The sequence below is a fragment of the Talpa occidentalis genome, unplaced genomic scaffold (genome assembly GCF_014898055.3).
Source record: "Talpa occidentalis isolate TD23 unplaced genomic scaffold, MPIMG_talOcc4v2.1 talOcc4.7, whole genome shotgun sequence".
In the NCBI taxonomy this organism is placed as follows: Eukaryota; Metazoa; Chordata; class Mammalia; order Eulipotyphla; family Talpidae; genus Talpa; species Talpa occidentalis.
Window position 1 is genome coordinate 21,371,343 of NW_023605083.1, and position 20,498 is coordinate 21,391,840.

The following is a 20,498-nucleotide window of genomic DNA, read 5'->3' on the forward strand; positions in this document are numbered from 1 at the left end:
ATGTGCACACAACAGTTAAGGCCATATTAGAGAAGAATATTTGACACTGTGGACCCCTTTGGTTACCTTGTGGGCCTGTGGAGGCCTCCTCAAATGGACCCCTTTTTAAATGCATAAAATAAATTTTGCACACAATACTAATATAAGGGACTGATCAAAAAGATCTACAAAGAGCTGACAAAACTCAACAAAAACAAAGTAAACAATCCAATCAAAAAATGGGCAGAGGAGCTAAAAAAAAACTTCTCCAAAGAGGAAATGCAAATGGCCAATAGGCACACGAAAAAATGTTCATCATCACTGGTAATCAGGGAAATGCAAATCAAAACCACAATGAGATACCATCTTACACCAGTGAGAATGGCATGTTATCAAAAAAACTAACAACAAATGTTGGTGAGGATGTGGAGAAAAAGGAACTCTCCTACACTGCTTCTGGGAATGTAAACTTGTCCAACCACGATGGAAAGCTGTGTGGTGGTTCCTCAAACTGCTAAAAATATATCTTCCATGGGATCCACAATTCCACTCCTAGGGATCTACCCAAAGGATACAAAAACATTAATTCAAAAGGACACCTGTACCCCTAGGTACATGGCAGCACTATTTACAATAGGTAAGCTATGGAAACAACTCCAATGCCCAAATATAGAGGACTGGATCAAGAAGATGTGGTATATATACACAATGGAGTATTACTCAGCAATCAAAAAAGATACACACATGCCATTCACAGCAACATGGATGGAGCTGGAAGGGATCATGCTCAGTGAAATAAGGCAGAAAGAAAAATAAAAATACCAGATGTTTCACTTATAGGAGGAATGTAGTGGATCAAAATAAGGGATCGGTGGCGGGGGGGAGTAATTACAATAAAGTGAAAATCAAAATCAACAAGCAACTATCAACCAGAGACATTCTGCAGTGGGGGAGAAGGGAGTAGAATCAAAACAGTGGTTTGAAGAGCACAAGGGACTACAGTGATGGTACACGGATGAACTGGTAGTGGGAATTTCATGGGGACTATAACCAAGATGGGAAAGCATACATTGCACAAAAATGAAGAACGATGTAAAAATATATATAAAATTAAAAAATAATAAATAAAATAAAATGTATAAAATAAAGCACACAAGATCACAAAAAGAAAATCACACTGAAATAATGTTGAAAAAAGAAAAGGGATACAATACCTACATGCTTTAATAATGTATTAAATATAAAAGATGGTCATTTCTATTTTGGACAGAGTCACAAAATTTACTAATGCCACTTGCTGCATATGCTCAAAACTGACAGAATCATTAAATTCTAGAATTTAGTGAAAGATAATTGTAATTTTTCCTTATCCTCTAACAGAAAAATTGTTCTTGATACATTATAAAAAAAGATTTTATCATTTGAAATATTTAAAGGCACAGTAGTCAGTCTTTCAACAATAGCCGTATAAAAATGGCAAGTGTTATTTACATAATGGTGCCTATACATTCTATCAATGAAAGTACACCCTTTTTAAGTCTTTTATCATTTGCCAAACTTATTTAATCTGATGACGTACATTCAAAGGAATCCACAGGAAAAAGACTCTAAAGTACAGATTTATTGTGAAACTAAACAAGGCAAGGAAATTATAGAGCTCAGGAAAAAAAATCAGACTCAAAAATTGAGTTTCTTGATCTCAAGGCAGAGATCAAGGTTTATACCTAGGAGTGAATGGATTACTAAAGGCAAAAACAGTTTTCAATGACTTTTTTTCCTTGAAATTTATGTTTGTTTTTTCCAGATTTAAGAAAGCTTTTTCCTTGTTTTGAAGCCTAACTATAACCTGCAGCAATCTGATAAGTTACATATTTTTGTAAGTAGAACTGAAACATTTGCTTTTTTCTCTCCCGGATACCATCAGAATATGAAAACTTTTAAAAATGCCTCTTTATTGTTTATATAATAGAACTTAACTTTGGAACCCACCTATAGGACTGCCTTCAAATACTGGATACACTGCTTAACTGGGGGACTTATCCATTGTCAGGATTAAGAGACTGGTTCTATGGAATAATTAGAAAATTCAACTTTTGAACTGCGGAGCTTCTTGAGAAGTTCCAAAGGTAGGACTGCAGGGGAACAAAAACCATTACTCAAAATCTGCCTTTTATGGCAAAGAAGGGTTCTGATGGCTGGATGAAGGTTGGTTTTTGAAAGATAAATTTACATGTATAAAGGGGAAGCTCTATCCCATTAAGGTTTCTCCAATTATGGGGAAGAACTTTTCAGTGGAGAAGGCAGCACTTAAATCTGCAAATCTTTTTGTGTGTGTGTAGAACTGGGGTGCAGGCCATAACTATAGAGGGGTAAGAGGATTCACCAGAGACAGAATGAAGGGCAGAACAGGTGAATTTACTAAAATACACTGCTAAGGGGAGCAGCTGGCAAGACAGGAGAAGTTTGCTGTGTCATATGTGGGTTAGCATCCTGGCGAGGGATAGAACTCAGGCTGTAGTGGTGAAAGCCCTGAGACTTAACCCCTAAGTCAACAGGGAGGCCCTAAATCTGCAAATCTTGGTATACAGTGCCTTCCTATTAAACTCCCTTACTGATTTTCCCATTTCTTCCCCACAACCTCCCGAGTCTTAGGTAAGTTATACAACATAACATCTGAAGCTAATGGGTAACTCAGTTTTTATTGGGTCTCTCACAATTACTCAAAGAAGTAAGCATGTTATTATTACGTTTTTCACTTTTTTCTCTTAAAAAAAAAAAAGCACACAGTAGTGAAATGAAACTCATTGAAACCACCTCTGAAGAGTTAAGTGATGGAGGTTAAAATGGGTAATTTGGGGGTGACCAAAACTGACAAAAGAGGAATCATGCTTAAGTACTGAAATCAGAACATGCACTGCATTCTCAAATACTATTTCTCCTCAATGGATTTCTGACAGAGATATTAGTTGAAACATGACTTCTAAAGCAAAGACTCAGAGGAAAGGGGTTCTGTATGATAGAAAGAAGGAAGATTCCTATGCTTCGGCAAGATGGATCTTCTCTTGACAAAGTTGATGTGTATTTACATCTTGAAGGAAGGTCACCCACCACCTGACTGAGATGAGTCATGAACAGAGAAGTCAACCTGGGAAAATGCCCAGTGGTCCCTCTAATTATACAAAGATATTAATAAAGCATATAAATCCAAATACAAAGGCACATAGAGCCACCAAGGCTGCAGAGTTGAAGAAAGGAAGCTAAGCAACTTATCCAATGAATAGGGAAAAAAGTACACTTTATTTATAGCCAATGACCCTTTCACCTTCTTAATTTTATTATTTCTCCCTAATTTCTAAGAATTAATAACATATGAAATATTATTATTCTACTTTTGAAGGTATCCATCTTCTAAAAATCCCTAGAAGAATCTGAGTAAATAAATGAGTTACAAACTATCCTTCTTTTCCCAAACTTATGCAGCAGAAATCATTCATCTATATTTTCCTTGTGATAATTACTGTTTTCTTTGTATAATTATAAAACTAGGTAAAAGTCTAACTAGAAAAATTTAAATCCCAAGGGTCTCATGAAGAAATAATTGCTCTTACATAGTACAAATGCACATACAGACTCATAAAAGTGTTGCAAGTATTTAATTTTCGACATGTCTGTTTGTTCATATGTATTTTTATTTCTCATAGGTTTTTAAGTACAAACACATAATACAGTATGAAATAGTGGTATATATTTTCCCAGCAGATTTAAGGTCTTAATTCACTTTAAAGTTTATAGACGTGTAACTAATGAGCTACAGAAGATACTAAGAAAAAATGAATTCTTTTCCATCTGAAACATGAACTCACCTCAGATGTAATGGTCTCGTTCTAGAGGTAAAGGGTAAGAGGACAGTGCTAGGGGAGTCAACTCTAGATGCTTCAATGTGCAAATGTAAGAAACTCTCAACAGGCAGGCACCAAACCCTTTCCATCCTAACCAACTCTCATCATACAGAGCAGAAGAAAAAGCTCCTATGAATTAGACTGGTGGAGCTAGAGGAAAATGGCAGCATCCTACTGCTAAGATGGACTCCAATGTGAGTGCCTCCATGTCTGGTATCATTAGTTACTAGAGAACACATGAGTCCCTGGATGCCTTCTCCAGACGCTCAGTCTTGGGCTTTTATATTTCAGGAGCCCTTCTGGCTTCTTGGATAGCAAAGCAAAAATGGGGAATGGGCTGTGTGTGTGCGCGCGTGCGTGTGTGTGTGTGTGTGTGTGTGTGTGTATAAACTAAGAAGCTGATTGTAAAATTTATGTGAAAATGCAAAGAATCTAAAATATTCAAATCAATGTTGGGGTAAATATTGGGGGCCTTACATTTGGGGGAAATAAAATGAGAAGTAAAAACATGCTTTTAATTTTTTTAGATAATGTAGTAATTTTTTAAACTTACCTCAAATGGGACATTTCAGCAGAGAGTAGCAGAGAATGTTGAATATCACTATAATGTACTCTTTTTTTTTTAAGATTTATTTATTTATTTATACAAGCACTGGGTATAGTCAGAAGCATGGGAGGGTGAGAGAATTCACCAGAGCCAGAGCTGGGAACAGAACAGGGAGACCGATGAAATACACTGCTGAGGGGAGCAGTGGAGCGACAGGAGAGGTCTGTCGCACCATGTGGGACCTTCGCAGGTGGCTGGGGATTGAACCGGCACTGCAGAGGCTGCAGGCAGCTTCGCAACCCAGCGCTTAACAACTGTGCCACCGGGGAAGCCCATATGGTACTCTTATCTTTAAGGATTTTTAAATTTCACCATTGGTAAGTGCGTAATAAGTTTTAAAAATGCAAATTTTTCTTAACTCTGTAATTCAAGGCAAAAAGGACAAATTAAAAGCTTTAACTTTTTCTGTGCCACCAATAAGGAAGACCAGATAAATAATAAACTATGTAATCTAACCCAAGTCATAGTTTTAAGTTAGAAAAATGATGGCCAAAACAGCACAGACTAAATGAAATGCCATGTGCTCTAACTCTGATGACCTTTGAGTTCTGTGATGATTAATGACTGCTGAACCTTTCAGAAGTTCCATTCCATCATCTGTTAAAATCCTCCACACAGGGTTGCTGTGAGGACCAAATGAGATAATGTCTATGTATGGAAATGCACACTAAACTATAAAAGGTACTATACAAATTATTAGTTATTATTAGTTACCTTATTTACATTGATAAATTGTTCCCTACAAGGGAGAGGAACAGGAAAGAAACTTTGTGGGAAATAGGCAACTGTAGTTCTATAAAGACACACTACTCAAAAGAGGGAAAAAGACTGAACAAATCTAAATTTTCTAGGTTTCTTTCAAATTTGAGGGGAAAGAGTCAGAAGAGAGAAAGAAAAGTCAGTCCAAAGATTTGTACTACTCATCACAGCAGCAGCAGGAGTATACATATTTTGTCTACTTATCCACCCATGTTAATCACAGATAAAAGTCCATAAAGTCTTCAAAATCCATTTTTACCAACTAAACTAACAACCATCTATCAACTTGCCCAGTGCTAATTAAGTGGATCTATGTGCCCAGCACTGTGCTTGAAAAGAGATGTGGGGTTCCTTTGGAGGTGACAAGAGGGGAGAGAAAGAACAAAGGAGGGCTGCAGCACGTCTCTCCTTTAGTGTTCCAGTCCATACTCTCAAATATCACCTAAAATTTTCCCTAAAGTCTCAGTAAAAGCTACTTCTCATTATCTACTAAGGACACTATTCTTTATGTGCTAAAAGATATGTGATTAATTTTAAGATACTATTAAAAATTATTGAACATAAGGCTGAGAAATTTTGTATTTTTCTTCTAATTCCTGAGAAACATATGGAAAAAAGGGGACACACATAACCAAAAGGCCTGCCCAGTGGTGAAGGAAGGATAGACAATGGAAAATAATTCCTCAGGGTTTCTAAAGTCCACAAAGTAGAACATTTCACATCTTGCTGCCTCCTGCCCCAAACAAAACTTCTGAGTATCAGAGCTAGCAAGCAATGAGCCCAAAGAAAAATTACAAGAATACTTTATTGTAAAATAAAGAGGAATTTCTTGCTGTTTCTGAGACTACTCCCTACAATTTCACTGACACACAACATCCAGTGTGGGGCAAGAAAATAAGAGAAGGATGCATGGTATCTTGCACCAGAACAAACCAACTTCATATAAAGAATGGTCAAGAAACCACCGATTTTGCTGGAAGGAAAGAAGTATTTATTGGTTTGCCAGTGAGAAATGTGTGAGATCACAAAACTCTGTGGAAGATCAGGGTAAGAAGCTGAGGTATCCCCTCACACCAGGCTGACTGGCTTCCTGCCAAGAGGCCCCAGTGACTTTAGTTTATCAGGAGTTTTACATATTTGTTGAAAGTGGACATATAATGTGGAACTAGACAGTTGTTTTTTTAGATAGAAATGTTGGAACTTATCTTGTTTAATTGACTTTTCTATCCTAGCAGTTAATAGTCTTAAAAAGTTATACTTTCATTACATTTTGTCAGTATCTATGGATTTCATTATGACTTACACTGGCATCTAATTACTGTTTTTTAGATGAAGGAATTGAAAATTCTGCTTCCTGTGCTTTACAAGATGTTGGAATGTCAAAAACACTTTGCTATTGCGTGTCTGTTGACACATTCTATTTTTATTTCTCTACTGAATCCATGGTACTTGACTCTAATACCAATGTTAAAATATGGGATTAGTGTCACTACTTAATTTTCCTAACAAGCTATGAAACAATAGCACCTCCCTTAATTATATTCTAGGGGAATATAAATTGCTGAAAAGCTTAAAATTTCCTGGGACCTGAGAAATACTACTTTTGTGAAAAATCAACCAACTCTTTTACATGGAAACACACTTTACTTATGCTAAACAAACAGAGTAGTGGTTCTTGGAGTAGAAGACTCTTGAGTTTTCTCACTACATGAGGTCCTTGAAGTTGTCAAGTGTCATATAAATACTCTTCATGCAGACGGCCCCTCATGGTGGCACTCAAGGTCTGCCGACTGGTCTCTGATTCCAGGCACATTTGGTGGTGGGAAAAACAGAGCCAAGTGGGAAACAAGTTCTCCCAGGGAATTCTGATGAGTCTGCTCTTCTGATAAAAGCCAAACACCTGCACTAATGCAGGTTTTTCTTTTTTTTTAATTTATTTCCAAAATTAGTATTAATTTGCAGTTTCACAAGGTCAGAATAAAAGTTTAGGCAACATAGTCTATGTAGTGCCAGCAATGTGCAGAGCAGGTTCTCTATGACCCAGGCAGAAGAGTAAAGGAGAGTCCTGGAGCCCTCGGTGGCTTTTCGGATTATTATTGAGCTTTTTATATCATTTGTAGGACAGCACCCAGGTGCACGCACGGGTGCATTAGTGAAGGAAATTCTATGGGGAAAACACCTGGGGGCAAGGGGGAAGCAAATATTGTTTAAAAATGAGCAATGATGTAAAAAACAAAAATGAAAGAACTAAGACAGTTTTACATTTACTTCCATTCTATCTGGTCAATCCATTTCTGCTTATATTGAAACACTATGAACTTTTCATAATTAGTGAAGTCACGGAAAAATGTTACTGATTTCTTAACTTTTTAGTAATTATGTGTTTTCTCAATAACTGACATTGAAAGTATCATATGCTATACAACAATCTCCTGTGACAAAAACTACTATTCCAGGGTTTGGAAAATGCAGGCCAGAGGACTGATTTTGCATACCCAAGGGAATGTTTCATAAAGTTAAAGATGACAAGTATCCCTACCATGTTACCACCCAAAGTTATTTTTATGTAAATGGATATTAACCAGAAAAGCTGCCTTGTTGTGAACCCGTCACTAGATCCTGGGCAATGCAAGTGTCCCCTCCTATTCTGAGTCTGGCTTGGTGATTGTAAGGAAAGAGGAGGTTACCTAAAAACAGAGGCTGGGAAAAAAAAGTAAGTGCTGAACAACGACTCAAACTGTAAGTAGGATGAGTGCGAGGACAGAATATGAAGGACAGCTAGCAGGGCAGAATAACAAGAGACAAAAGGAAATTCCAGAGTAGAAGAAACAAATACAGGAACCAATATAACCACTACTTTCCACTATCTACACCAACAACACTGCCTTGAAATCCTGAAAAATACACATTGAAATGTAGATGAAAAAAACAAAACAAAACAAAACAAAAACACACAGGAATTAGTTGTGTATTTTTTTTACACACTCTTCTATCTTTAAGAATTTGAAAGTTGGGCCTCCCCGGTGGCGCAGCGGTTGAGCGCTGGGTTGCGAAGCTGCCCGCGGCCTTTGCGGCGCCAGTTCGATCCCCGGCTGCTCCCCAGCCACCGGAGGAGGGTCCCACATGGCGCGCAGACCTCTCCTGCCGCCCGCTGCTCCCCTCAGCAGTGTACTTGGGTCCTTCTGCCTGCTCTGCTCCCCGCTCTGGCTCTGGTGAATTCTCTCACCCTCCTGCGCTTCTGACTGTACCCAGTGCATGCATAAACAAGCAAACAAACAAACAAATTAAAAACATGCCTCTATAAAAAAAAAAAAAGAATTTAAATACTAACTTTCTAATTACAAAGTTTGGGTCTGCCTATTGGAAGAGTACATGATAATAAGTCAGATGAAAATTTTATACCATTATCCAGAATGACTTATGCCAAAGCTTAATAACATTGAATAAGCTAGTATATTTAAAATAAATTATGATATTATAGAAGAGTAGAATTTGCCTTAAAATAGTCCTTTTTGCATGTAAAAATCAAATAACTGGAAGAAACCAATAAAACCAAGGGAGACAAAACCCTAAAGTGAACAAATATGGAGATCCTATGGAAATAACTGTAGCTTTATACTTCATTTCACCTAAATTGTACAGGCATTTTCTTCTATTCTGTAAAATGCTTAGGTTAGGCTGACAAGTTAGCTTGAACTCTTGCTTCAGAGTTTTCATCACTGTGATTCAGCAATTGCCTATTACTCCTAAATAATCAAGGCATGGCTGAAATATAGACAAACAAACATAGAGAGTTCTGGCTCTTGGCAACAAATCCCTTAGCATTATGCGTTACATGAAGAGAGTTACTTGAGTGAATTTTTAACTTTTTTATGCATGAAAGGAAAGAATATTTAATGTAATAGGGATAATCACAATGCTCTTAACCAAAATTGCCAGATTCTATGAATTCCATCTAGTTAATTGTCAAACATTTTGGGAAGGACTCCATACTAAGAGCTTAATGGAATAATAATGAATAAGTAATAATAGGAATATATTTCAGAAATCCAGTGCTTAGTAATCCACTGGAGAACTTTGCAAAGGCAATTTATGAACACTAAAATTTTTGACTCATGAAGAAAATCTGCCACATGTAAAGTTGTAAGTTATATGATATTTTCTTACCCCTTTACAAAGTATACCAAGTTTAAAGTGAATCTGTAGGAGAGAGTTTCTAAATCACCTCAAAGTCAAATATTTTCTTTTTCATCATCATTTATGAGACACAATATACTCATCAGTAACCACAGAGTTTTGGAATATTAAAATGGGAATTATGATCCCAAGCAAAGCTCTATATGAATACCTCTCGTGACCATCGGAGGTTTGCAGTTTGGAACTCACCAAATAATAGAGTGTGGGTTGAGAAGGCATCTATATTATAGCACCTATTGTTCATTAAATGAGTTTATTTGGACAAAGAACTGAACCTCTCTGAATTTAAAACTTCTTATTTATCTCTGAAGCAGGGATGTGGCCTGGTTCATTTAGAATTGTAGCATCACCAGCAGCACCAAAAAGAAAAGCAGCAGTACAACTTTAAATTTTTGAACCCTCAAGTTTGGCTGTGAACTGAAAGCAACGTGGTGTGGCAGGCACAGCCTTGTCTGTAGAACAATGTTTAAAGAAGTTGAGGCTGAGAGACAAGAACTCACATAAAGCTACAAAGGTGTGAACATCAACTATTCTGACTCCAGAAGTTATGGCATGATTCCAAGCTCAAAATGCCATCCCATGTGTCATCTAATAAGGTAATGCTATTGACTGCATATTGAAGATGGCAAAGCACCACAGTAATACAGTACAATGTTATTACTGCAAAAATTTTAAGTTGCTAAAATGCTGCTGAATACATAATGTTATTCTTAGCAAGTGCCCATCAACTCAAGAAAATAAGGAAAAAGCATGAATGAATGCACAACTTGAGACATAAGACAAAGAATAAAATAAATGGAGAATAACTTTAAAATAAATGTGACAGGTGGTGATACCATTTTGTGCATTTGCACATTCACACACATCTGTGCAGTTCCAACCCACAAACATCAAGTATCTCAAGGCACCAATGGAAGTTGCTTCAATCTTTAAAAAATGAGTAGATTTGTTGTTTGGGGGTCATGGCTCCCCAAGCCCATACTGACAATTTGGCAGGCTGCTCACAGGTTATTAGAGACACAGGACAAGCATGCTGGTTGCAAAAAGACTGTGGCGAAGCCTCCCAGGGATAACAAAGGATAGCAAGTTAGCAAAGCTGAGTGTCATTATGCTGTGTTATCCTCCTCCAAAAGCAACTATCGTGAATTGGAAAGCTAACAAGGCATATCAACTAGCTCTACACTGCCATGATTTCTCCAAGCATTTAACACAGGAGGAAAGACTAGTCATCAAGAACAGGTAAGTTGAACTATAGTTAAATTCACATGTTATTTAGTTGTAAACATTCTTTTCCCAAGAATAGGTTCAGTCTTGAGTGAGAAAAAAAACTGATCTCTATACCTCTCTTCCACATTTCTACATTTCGGAGATTTTCCTCACTCCTCCCAGGCCTCCCACTGCCCCTAACTTATACCAGCTCAGGCAGCAAGACCCCAAATGTTCATGACCACCTCCACCCCCACCCTTCAACTGTGTCACTGCTCTTTGTTTCCTCTAGAAGAAATGGAATTAAGCCCCAGGATCAGATTGTGCAGTTTCATACATTAAATACTGCATGATCTCAGGAGATATTTTTTTATCACTTCCTCCAGAGATGATCTCAACTTCATCCTGGATATGTGTAGTGCACAATCCACACAACTACACTCAGCATCCCTGTACACAGGTCCAAAACCAGAACATGCATAAAGAGCTTTATTCATTCATCTGTTTATTTACACATTCCATTCAGTAAACGATTATTGTGTCTGGCATGCACCAGACACTGATGGGTCCTGGGCAAATAATAATGCACAATCCCTGTCCTCAAGGAATTCATAATCTAAACAGACATCAACAATGAGTAATACTACAAAGTAAAGAATGCAAGAGGGAATTCATATGTAGTCTTGGCATGAGGGAAGGAAGAGTGAACTTACCACATTTGGGTTGATTTTATGTCTAAAGCATGTGATGTTCACCACATAGGGCCAATCATCAGGTTCCATTAACACCCCAGCAGCATGAGCGCATGTGACATGGAAGGAGGCTGGACAACGGCCATAGGAACACTGGATGCAGGCTCCAGAGACCTTCTTAACCCGATGTCTACAAAAGATGCATTTCTGTAGAATTAAAACAGAGAAAAGTATCAGTTCAAACTCTGTAACTCAGACAATTTCCGTATTTCACAAAATAATATTTCACAAAATAATTAGTGATGGGGGAAATTGATTACATCAACAAGCCCTAGAGGCCTAGGGTTAAGAACAAAAGTAGCAATATAAGTTGTGTACATTTAAGGAAACACATGACTACAGTTACATACTGGTCACATACTACCAGACTTAAGTTGAAATACACTTGTGGTTAGGAAAGTCGAACCCTTTTGCACATGCATCTCCAGGCACAGAGCCAAGGAAAAGGCCCAATGGGTGTTCCTGTAAATCACCCAGGAATGCTTGAGCTACTTATGTTTTACTCCTGCATTCCAAGCCTTTCTGTACATCAAGAAAGAGAATGTGAGTTTGAAGGACAGCACATGCTCTCCTCCATTAGAGAAGGTCCTAAAAAAAAACACCTAAACAATATTCAGATGGACTAAGTTTCCATTTACAAGGGAATATAAAGTATTAAATGGTACAAAGTGCAAAGCAGGGGCTCAAGTGCTTAATAAACCAAATCTGAACCTTTCATGACTGACAGAAAAATATGTTTCCCAAAGTGAGAAAATTAAAAATCACCCCAAAGGGCATAATTTTGTTGAATATCTATAGCCGACTATGCCTGGGGAGAGAGAATGAAAATAAAAACAGCAATAATGATTACCACAATCTGAAAATTAAATTGCATCCAATTAGCCCCAAACATTATCAGTACATTTGTTATGAGATGGGAAAAATCAAACAGCTTCACTGAATGTCAGATTTTTGAACTATTACTTGAGGGTTAAGGGGAAAACTGGTTGTAGAGTAACACAGGGTAAGGTTTGGAATGCAGAAGAAACAGAATAATCAAAAAGCCTGACTTTTCATTCTCATGGATAAAAAAGGTTTGTGATCTGATCAAATGTCAGTATAACCACTTTTCTTTTATAGAAAAGGGACCAAAAATGTATGTAAAGTAATGCCTTTTAGGGACTGTAATATTCCATCACAGACCTATAAGAATCAACATGTACTTAACTTCTAACTCTTCTTTCCCCTCACATCTCATCAGGGACTAGTGTTATAGATTCTGTATCTTAATCTTGCTCTGATCCCTCGTACCCATCTATACCAACTGCCACTGCCTCTACCCGTAGTGACGTGGTCAGCATTTTCTGGTCTCTCCATCTTATACTTTATTCCATTCAATCCATCTTCCTGGGGGCTGCCAGAGTGAGGTGTTTAAAACATAAATACTATGTCACCCCCATGCTTCATGTTCTTCAATGGATTCTCCTTATTGCTAAGAATTCTAGGAGAAAAAAATAGCATGAGCTGGAAGAGGAAAGCTTATAAACAGCCATTCATGGTCTATTGAACAGTCTTAATTTCTGACTAGTCTTCACAAGGACACTAGACACTGGGTATTTATCTGAACTTGCTACATGTGGATTAAATGTACAATTAAGTATTTTTAAATGGAGATTAGGATGTGGCTTAGTGAATTAAGAAATGAGAGAAAATACAACAGAACTGAAAAAAAGACCTATTAAACTCTGAATGAATAAAAGCATTATGTATTATCTTTGTAGCTTTATGGCAATTCTTGGTATAAATTTTAATAATTCTTGGTATTTAGTATGTTTTGGTCAATTCCAATCCCTTAAGATACAATGGCAGATATGATAGTAAAACCTCATGTCAACAGTCCCAGGCATGGACCTCCCTGGTGGTACAGGGGGTTAAGACACAGCATATGCAATTTGCAGCAACATGGATGGCGCTGGAAGGGATCATGCTCAGCGAAATAAGCCAAAAAGAAAAAGAAAAATACCGGATGGTCTCACTCATAGCAGGAATCTAGAAAACTTAAATAAGGGACCAGGAAAATGAATAACTATAAGAAAGTGAAAATCAAAATCAACAAAAAACTATGAACCAGAGACACTTTTAGGGGGCGGGGGTGGGAGGGGAGGGATTGGGGTCAGAATGGGGGGGCTGCAATTGTATGGGGAATATAACAATAAAATTTATTAAAAAAAAAAAAAAAAAAGACACAGCATATGAAGCTATCCACAGCCCCTGGAGCACGAGTTCGATCCCCAGCCAGGGAGCAACCCACATGGCACAGCAGACCTCTCCTGACTCGCCTGCTGCTCCCCCTAAGCAGTGTATTTCACTCAATCTGCCTGTTCTGCTCTCCACTCTGTCTGGTAAATCCTCTCACCCCCGCACACCTCTGGCTTGTACCCCAGTTCTTATTTGAATAAATAAATCTTTAAAAAACAAAGAGCCCCAGGCATAATCAGACAATCTTTTAATAGCCTAATACTACAGGGTTTGAATAAGTTCAGATATTGACAGATGTATCAAAGGAGAAATTGTTTCTTACTTTCCTAATTAAATTGGGTTTTTACAAATAGCAGTCTTATGACTTATTAATTTATGAATTAGCATCTCTCAGCTTCTTCCATCATAAAAGATGGAATGATTCTCCAGAAAGGGAGATGAGACAACTAGAGAGAATATACATCCAGTAAGGATTCAATTCTTAGAATCTTGTAAGAGAAGTGCCCTCTATTATCAGAAGATAGAACCAAAATTCTTAGAAAGTCAATCAAATGGCAGATTAGATATTTCAAAGTTTTGAAAATATTTAGTCACAATATTTAGAAATTTGACTTAAACATTAAATAAGTTCTTGCAGAGCTAGAAAGTACCACAAAACCTAGAAGAAAATCGTTCTATATCCTGAGGTATAGCCTACATAGTATTTCAAACCCCATTTTCAGTTGCTTGCTTGCTACTATCTCAATTTTTCTCTATGCTGGCTGAAATATCAGTATGGCAAAGACTAGAGCAAATAAGACACTTCTTAAGACTGTTAAGCATAGAATAAGTGCTATGAAATAAATAAGGGCAAAATGATACTGAGAACTGGTGAAGGAACAGTATGTCCTGAATGAACTCTACCCACTAATGTTTTATGGACTCCACCCCCTCCATGTCAAATATATCCAAGGCATCTAGGAATACAACTCCCACCATGCCATGAATCTGCATGACTCTATACTTCCTGAAGGGAGAGTTGCTGGGAAGCAAGGATGGAGTTAAGGGCCATGCTTGATATAAAACTGAACACATTGGTGGGCCTCCCCTGGTGGCACAGCGGTTGAGCGCTGGGCTGCGAAGCTGCCCACAGCCTCTGCAACGCTGGTTCAATTCCCGGTTGCCGGGGAGGGCCCCACATGGTGCCCAGGCCTCTCCTGCCACGCCCTCTGCTCCCCTCAGCAGTGTATTTTGTGGGTCTGCCTGTTCTGTTCCTGCTCTGGCTCTGGTGAATTCTCTCACCCTCCCGTACTTCTGACTGTACCCAGTGCTTGTATAAATAAATAAATAAATCGTTAAAAAAAAAAACAAAAAACTGAACACATTGGGCTTGTGCTCTCTTAGTTTTGCCTGCCTTCAGCATGCACCTGAGGTCGCAGTTCAGACAACATTACCTGTAGGATATACTGACCAATTAATCTCTCTCTCTTCTCATTTCCCTTGAAAATAAACCTTTTTATTAACTTTTTTTTAATTAACTTTTCCCTGTGTGCCTGCCCTTCAGTCTTATTCTGAGTTCTTAACTTCACAGGTGAGGACTCACACACAAGTCACCCTGTTTCCCTTTGGGAAGCCTTGTAACAGAACTTCAATCATTAGCCCAATGAGTTATGCCTGGGAGCAAAAGAGGGGAAAAGGCTTAAAAGAATACCAAGTGTGCCGCCCTTCTTGTAGCGTCACAGGACACAGATCTTCCAGGCCATTGGAGTGTCTTTGCCCTTTCCCTGTCCGCCAACACTGTTAATTTACATGGGGACAATAAATACTTATAAATGATCTCTCTAGGAGTTTAAACACATTGACAAGAGTGACCATGAAAGTCCTGGGCCCTGCTGAAGCCTCACAACAACCAAGAGAGCCAACCATCAGCTTACTTTCTAAAAGTAAGAGAAATGGGTGATGGAAAGTGAGGAGTAGAGGGTAGTGAGGGAGTGAATCAAATCCAAAAAAAAGTAAAATTTCCAGAGGTTCCTCACTCTCTAAGCTACAACACTTATGGCGGCCTTAGGGATGGTCATGCACCAGGAGGGGTCTTTCGTTGACAAATAGTAGCCTAGGAGAAGGTTGTTTTGTTGTTTTTGTGAGCAATTACACACAAACATATATGATAAGTTCCCTGGAGGCCCCTGAAGTAGTAGTTACCTGTCTCTGTCTCCTGGTCTCGCATAATAAGTAGAAAAGTCAGAAAAAGAAACAACACACACACATACACACACACACACACACAGAGAAATACAAAGTGTGACTGGATCAATATGGTAGACTCAGTCTCTGTAGTACTACCCCTCAGCCCCAAACCCTAAATAAATATATAGGAAAAAGAATGAAACCAAAATTACAATGACAAACAAGAAAGGGTATAACTAACTCCAAGGATAGCTCTCCAGAAAAAAGTTATTAATAAGTAGCTCTGAGGGGACAATTCTGGCAAGAACATTGTCAAGAATGGAAGTGAATGCCTTAAAGATACCCTCTTTCAGCCAAGCCCCATGTTCTATCTTGTCCCCCCTCCCCTTCCAATCATTATCAACAGGTGAGTAATCTGATTTTTTTTCTGAATTCTAGTCCTATGATCTTATCCCATCATAAACCAACAAGACCAGTGGGCTCTCATTTGGGTGGAAAAAAGAACAAGCACTCAAGACTTGCAACTAAATTACAAACGGACACTTTAAAAATCACAAACATTAGAGGAAAAGCAATCTCATTCAAGAAAGGTGTATAATTAATAAAGAGAAGAATAGCTGACCTAAGGAGTCAGGTATATGGAAAGAAAAGATTAGTTTAAAAGAGTTACAGGGGGCCTCCCCGGTGGCGCAGCGGTTGAGCGCTGGGTTGCGAAGCTGCCCACGGCCTCGGCGGCGCCGGTTCGATCCCCAGCTGCTCCCCAGCCACCGGAGGAGGGTCCCACATGGCGCGCAGACCTCTCCTGCCGCCCGCTGCTCCCCTCAGCAGTGTACTTCGGTCCTTCTGCCTGCTCTGCTCCCTGCTCTGGCTCTGGTGAATTCTCTCACCCTCCCGCGCTTCTGACTGTACCCAGTGCATGTATAAACAAAACAAACAAACAAATAAAATAAATAAATAAAAACATGCCTCTATTTAAAAAAAAAAAAAATAAAAAAATAAAAGAGTTACAGTACATAATATGATATGTTCCAAAATATATCCCATCAATTTAGTAATTAAAGAAAAAAATAACACTACAAAATCAGCTCCAAGAATTCTAAAGTAGTATTACTGAAGAAAAAAAGAAAACATGATGTCCAAAATATGAGAATGAATGCGCTAAAGATCAAATTAGCAAATGGAAATGGAGCCTAGAGATTGCACATAACACAGAGGAAAAAGTCAACAAAAAAGGGGAACACAAATACTAATAAGCAGCTTGCAGAAGCAATTCAGATGTTCAATTATTCTTTTAAAAGACATTCTAGAAGGGGGCCTCCCCGGTGGCACAGCGGTTGAGCGCTGGGTTGCGAAGCTGCCTGCAGCCTCTGCAGCGCCGGTTCGATCCCCGGCTGCTCCCCGGCCACAGGAGGAGGGTCCCACATGGCGCGCAGACCTCTCCTGCCGCCCGCTGCTCCCCTCAGCAGTGTACTTCGGTCCTTCTGCCTGCTCTGCTCCCCACTCTGGCTCTGGTGAATTCTCTCACCCTCCTGCGCTTCTGACTGTACCCAGCGCTTGTATGTATAAATAAATAAATCTTTAAAAAAAAAAAAATCAGGTATTAAAAAAAAAAAAGATATTCTAGAAAAAGAGAAAATAACAGAAAATTTCCAGAACGAAAAAAATCCCAGCTAGTAGGATTAATTTTTTAATTACCTTATTCAAATCCTAGACACATCTTAAATCTTCAAACGAAAACAGAAAATCACAAATCACTTCCAGAGTAGAGAAAAATCAGATTACCATCAGGTCTCTAATCTGCGACAGTGAATGCTTAACGACAATGAAAGTCTTCAAACTTCTGAAAGAAAATTAAATTTGGTCTATATCCCATCTAATTATCACTCAAATTTGAGGGCAAGCAATTTTTTTTGTTTCTTTTTCATATTCAAGGATCAGAAATAAGAGCAACCCAAATGCTAACTATATGGATAAATCTAAATTGAATACTGACTTCACAAACAGTAATAGTACTATTTCCTGGGTTTTAAATAAAAAGAAAATTTAAAGAGATGACAATAGTAGCACATGAAAGGGGTATACGTCAAGTTTAAGTGTTCTGATATTCTTCAGAAAAAGACAAGCCTAAAAACTAATCCTTGAAAGCCGACTATAGAACTGAAGCACTCAGAAGGAGGAGGGAGTGTGGGAAAGGTAAGAATAAAGAGGAGAGGAAGTACAATCCACTATGGTGAAGGACTATGAGTAATTTGGTGTTGGGTGCACTAAGCTGGCAATACCTGATGGCGGTATCCAAATAATGCCTCAATTAAAAATTAATAATCAATCAATTAATTAAAAAATAAAATGTTCTGATATTCTTGAATTATCTGGGGAAAGAATAAAAGTACCCGTTAACTAGTAAGTCTGAAAAAACAGAATAAGGAAAAATAATAAAGTTAAACAAACACAAGAAAGGAAGGAGCTGGAAAGACTGACCAGGTGGGAGTCCAAGCACACTGTTGACTGGCGCAACTGAATCCAAATATGTCAAATGGCAAGTGTAAACAGACTGAACTTTACCTTGTAGTCTCGTGGTAGCAAACTTATCTTAAAGTGCCATATAATAATTATTTTTGGCTATGATTACATACTGGCAGTTGCACTTACTCAACACTGTCATCGTAGTGCAAAACCTGCCATAAATAACTGCAAATAATGGGTGTGGCTATGTCTCCATAAAAGTTTATTTACAACAACAAGTGTATACTTCAGTTTTCTGATCCCTCCCATAGGCCAAGGGCCCCTATTTGAAGTTAGGAAGCTATGGAAGCTATGAAATGATAGAATAGTATGTAGGAATGACCACTGTAGCAGCAAGATAGTTAAAGGATATACTGAGGCAAAGGCAGATGAAGGTTTGGATTAGGGGTTATTAGGAGAAAAGTAAATTTTGAGGTTTTTTTTTTTTTTTTAAAAAAAACACATTATGCTTTGTTGACAGAGATTCCATATCTTCCTTTAACTTCGCTCAAGGACAGGACTGAAGAATCTTCTGTGAAAAAGATGGGGGTAAAGGCAATACAAATTCTAGAGGATAAGGTTAGGAGGCAACTTATAAACAGTTAATATTACTGATCACTGAAACACAAGGGAAGGTTCAAAACAACCAGGCCATTCTTTCTGGAGTTCACTGAGATGCCAATGACCCATAAGGAGAGGATCAGGAGCCAGTTTCTCAATGATGATTAATAAATGAGGTTTAAGAAGTTCAACAAGGCAACTTATAAGCCATCAACTTTGGGTGCTTGAAAACAAAGTTGAAGGAGGGATTTCTGTGTAAGGGAGACCAACATAACAAAGCAGGAAAGCAGGAAAATGCTGACAAAGATGACACTACAGATTGACTTAAAGAAATAATTCACATTTATAGTTACCTAGTAAGGATGCCTGGGACATAAAAGCTGCTCAATGTTTGCTAAATTAAATGGAATCCAAACAAAGAGATTTTGGCCATCATGCATGGATCTGTTTTCTCCACAGTGAAAAAAGACCCTCTTGTTATAAAACTATGCCACAGGAATGTGGGAGCACATGCAGATCATAGGGAGGCCAGCTTGAAGCACACAGACTGCTGGATCTTCCCCTAGAGATTCAACAACTCTGCTGTGGGGCATTGAATTTGCATTTCTAACAAGTTCCCAGAGATCAGGATGCTGTAAATCCAGGGATCAAGATTTGAGAACAATAGTCATAGAGGGTAAAGGGTTAAAGGGATTATTCTGAGAGTCTCAAGCATAAGAGAATTCAGGAAATACAATGCTTTTTCATCTATTGTTCAGTGTCAGGGGCTGAGAGAATTCTCCAGCGAGTATGATTTATAGAGCACTGTACTTTCTTGGGGGACTAGATTTCTATACTTATTCCAATGGCATAGGCCATTAAGGCTTCTAATGGATTGAGGAATTAATGAAGTAAATGGGAGAGAGACTTTGTGTATCATTAGATTCCTTGAACATAGAGCTTGGCAAGGGGCATCAAGAAATGATGAGCTGTGAAGGAGTTGGAGGTTCAAAGCACATCCCCTTGCCTTTTTTTTTCTTTTAATATGATTTATAATATTACTTTATTGGTATTTTGCAAATATTACTTTTTTTCTTCTATAAACCTGCAGGTAACTCCAAAATAGGCACAAATGCTTTCTGTTTTAATTAGTGTATCCTTACCAGACAAGCAACAAGCTAATGATAATGATACATTTGCTCATTCCTTTTTCCTTTTGCTCTCCCCTAAGACATTTTATGCAAGCACTATACTGCAAACTACCATTTCCACCTCAAAAAGAAACATGTTAGACTCAATAGCAGTCCTAATTGCTGCCAACAGTCAGAACTGAGGCCAAATCCTTTCATTTCATTCCAAATCCTAAAATGCAGATTTTAGAGCAGAATCTCCCCCCCTTTTTATTAAAAACCCACCTGTAAAATTCAGGTACTGCTCATTAATATTCATTAAGTCAATCACTCACATGCCAATACTAGCCAGCAGTGAGGAAACACTGATATGACCAAGTCTGAGTTCTATAGTAAGGAGCTTACTTACAGCCTAAAGGAGGACACGGATAAGTAAACAATTTAGTCAGGAGGAAAAACAGAACACAACTGTCAGATGAGAGCAAAATTCCGAGGGAACAAGAGAGGAAGAGATTAATACCAA

General features: G+C 38.2%; 1 protein-coding gene and 1 long non-coding RNA gene across 15 annotated transcripts in view; one reads left to right on the forward strand and one right to left on the reverse strand.

Annotated features, from left to right (window-relative positions):
* The window catches only part of KDM4C (lysine demethylase 4C), a 415,273-nt gene that overhangs the window by 39,917 nt on the left and 354,858 nt on the right, over nucleotides 1-20,498 (reverse strand). For all 9 annotated transcript variants that reach the window (XM_054689301.1, XM_037493847.2, XM_037493848.2 and 6 more), the window contains one exon: nucleotides 11,361-11,546. In XM_054689301.1, coding sequence (XP_054545276.1) covers nucleotides 11,361-11,546 — 186 coding nt within the window. The remainder of the gene's footprint in view (nucleotides 1-11,360; nucleotides 11,547-20,498) is intronic.
* The window catches only part of LOC119231993 (uncharacterized), a 42,449-nt gene that overhangs the window by 6,517 nt on the left and 15,434 nt on the right, over nucleotides 1-20,498 (forward strand). The window lies entirely within an intron of this gene.